Below are 2,086 nucleotides of genomic sequence, written 5' to 3'. Positions count from 1 at the left end.
ATGGCCACCGCTCGCACCCTGCTCCTCCTTCCTCTGCTCCTGGCCTCGGCTTGGGCCCAGTGCCCGGCGCCGGCGGATCTGAAGAACGCCGACGGGAGCAAGGTCTGCTCCCAGCTGTACGTCGACGACAGCCCCTACTACGCCCAGTGCTGCGGGGGCGCCGTGCTCCAGGTGCAGCCCGGCGACGACGTTCCCTACGTACCGCTCGGCTGGAACGACAAGATCTCGTCCCTGGTGGTGGCACCCCTGTGTGAGCTCAGCGTCTGGTCCAGGAGGGGCAAGGAAGGCTACAACCGCAAATTCAAGAGTGGGGTGGTATATCGGCTGCGGGAGACCAAGAAGGGGCTCTTCGGGGACTGGGACAACTCCATCTCCGCCTACTACTGCAAGTGCTACTGAGGCGAGGCCAGGGATGAAGCAGTGAGACCAGGCCTCCAGCCGGGCCAAGGCTTTATCCCACCGCTCACACCAAACCTCCAGCTGGGCCAAGCCTTAATCCCACTTCTCACACCAAACCGCTCGCCGGGCAGCTGGCATCCCTGGCTGCTTTGGTATTCAGTGCCTGCACACCACCATGCTATCCGCCTCCAGGAACAGCTGCCCCACGGCGCCTGAGCGATTGCTGCCAGATCACAGCCCCAAGGGTTCGTGCCCACATCCCCAACCCCCTCTGTGGCGAAGGCTTCTGGGAGGGCTTTAGCCCAGCTCTCGCAGGTGTGCTGTTTGCCTGAAACCTAGGTGATTTCCCGGCAAGAAAACACCAATGGAAAAGCATCTCAGCGTCAGAGAGTTGTGCAGAGCAGCTGGTAAATTCCCCTTTAAATTGCAAACCCCTTTGCGGGGGGCTGTGTTAAGCTGAACTTTATCCAGCACCTAGCGCATTCTCGGCGGTACCAAATAACAATCAGTTGATATTAACAAATAGACCACGAGCTTCAGCTTTTAGCTGGTCTGAGTGACCCAATTCAGCATCCATTTAGCAGCCAGAGAGGTTAAATGCTCTACTTAATACTTCCAGGCAACTGTAATCTTCAAGCACATAGGCCTTGCTTGGTTTTACCCCCCAGATCCAATTCTCTTCGAACCCTCTCCCCCGCACCCTGGCTTTTATCACGCCTTTCCCTGCAATAAACGGAACTGCAATGACGAGACAATACTAGTAATTGCTAGCTCTTCCAGCAGCAGATCGCAAAGCGCTGCACGAAGGAGGGCGGTAGCAGGATCCCCGTTTCACACATGGGGAAACTGAGGCATGGAGCAGGGAGGTGACTTGTCCAAGGTCACCCAGCCGGTGAGTGGCAGAGCCAGGGATAGAATCCAGCCAGGCCACGCTGCCTCTCTCATTTCCCACTCAGGGTTTAGCTCTCTCAGCCGGTACTCAAGGGTCTAAGCCCCTCGCAATGAGCTTAACTTCCAGCAAGGCAGAGCAGCGCTAAGATTGCTATTGTACAGCTGGGGAAACTGAGGCACGGAGCGACTCAGGCCAGGTCTGCGGCGGGAAGTTTTGGCAATGCCAGTGAGGAGAGCGGTGGCTGGGTGCGATTTCTATAGTGGCAAAGACTGTAGTGTCCACGCAGCGATATCAGAGTAAATGCCCTTGTACGAGGTGAGACGGGATCCCCGGGGTGCAACCTGGGACTGTAGGACTGCGGGGCCCCCTTGTCTCACTACCCTGGGGGTTGTCAGTGCCTTACCGGTGGCAAGCACCAGGTGCTGTTACCACTCAGTCCAACGGCGTGTGGAGTCCTGCACCCGGCTAGATTTCACGAATCCCAGAGCCACTCACGGATCACGCAGAGAAAGGCACCAGCCAGATCCCCCCAGCTCCCAGCCCTGTATGTTAGCAATATACGGTCTGGCCCTGCTCAAGACCCTTTCTTGAGCAAGGCGAGTTTATTCATTGGTTCACCACGTCGTCAATGGAAAGGGACGGTAAACCTGGGCAGATTTACCAAGCACTCCAGTCAAAACTCACCGGTAAGGAGCAACAGTAAATTGATTACAAAAAGACAGATTTAAGTCAGGGGTTCTCAAACTGGGGGCCGGGACCCCTCAGGGGGTTGCGAGGTGTCAACCTCCACCCCAA

At 56.9% G+C, this 2,086-nt stretch overlaps 1 protein-coding gene across 1 annotated transcript; it reads left to right on the top strand.

Moving 5' to 3' along the window:
- SYCN (syncollin) lies at positions 1 to 399 on the top strand. Its single transcript, XM_037884383.1, has one exon. It carries the CDS (start codon positions 1 to 3, stop codon positions 397 to 399), a length of 399 nt encoding a protein of 132 aa, XP_037740311.1.
- The last annotated feature ends 1,687 nt before the right edge of the window (positions 400 to 2,086 follow it).

Source organism: Chelonia mydas, chromosome 23 (assembly GCF_015237465.2).
Source record: "Chelonia mydas isolate rCheMyd1 chromosome 23, rCheMyd1.pri.v2, whole genome shotgun sequence".
Taxonomy (NCBI): Eukaryota; Metazoa; Chordata; order Testudines; family Cheloniidae; genus Chelonia; species Chelonia mydas.
Note: the sequence above shows the minus strand (reverse complement) of the source record. Positions and strands in the feature narration are given on the sequence as shown.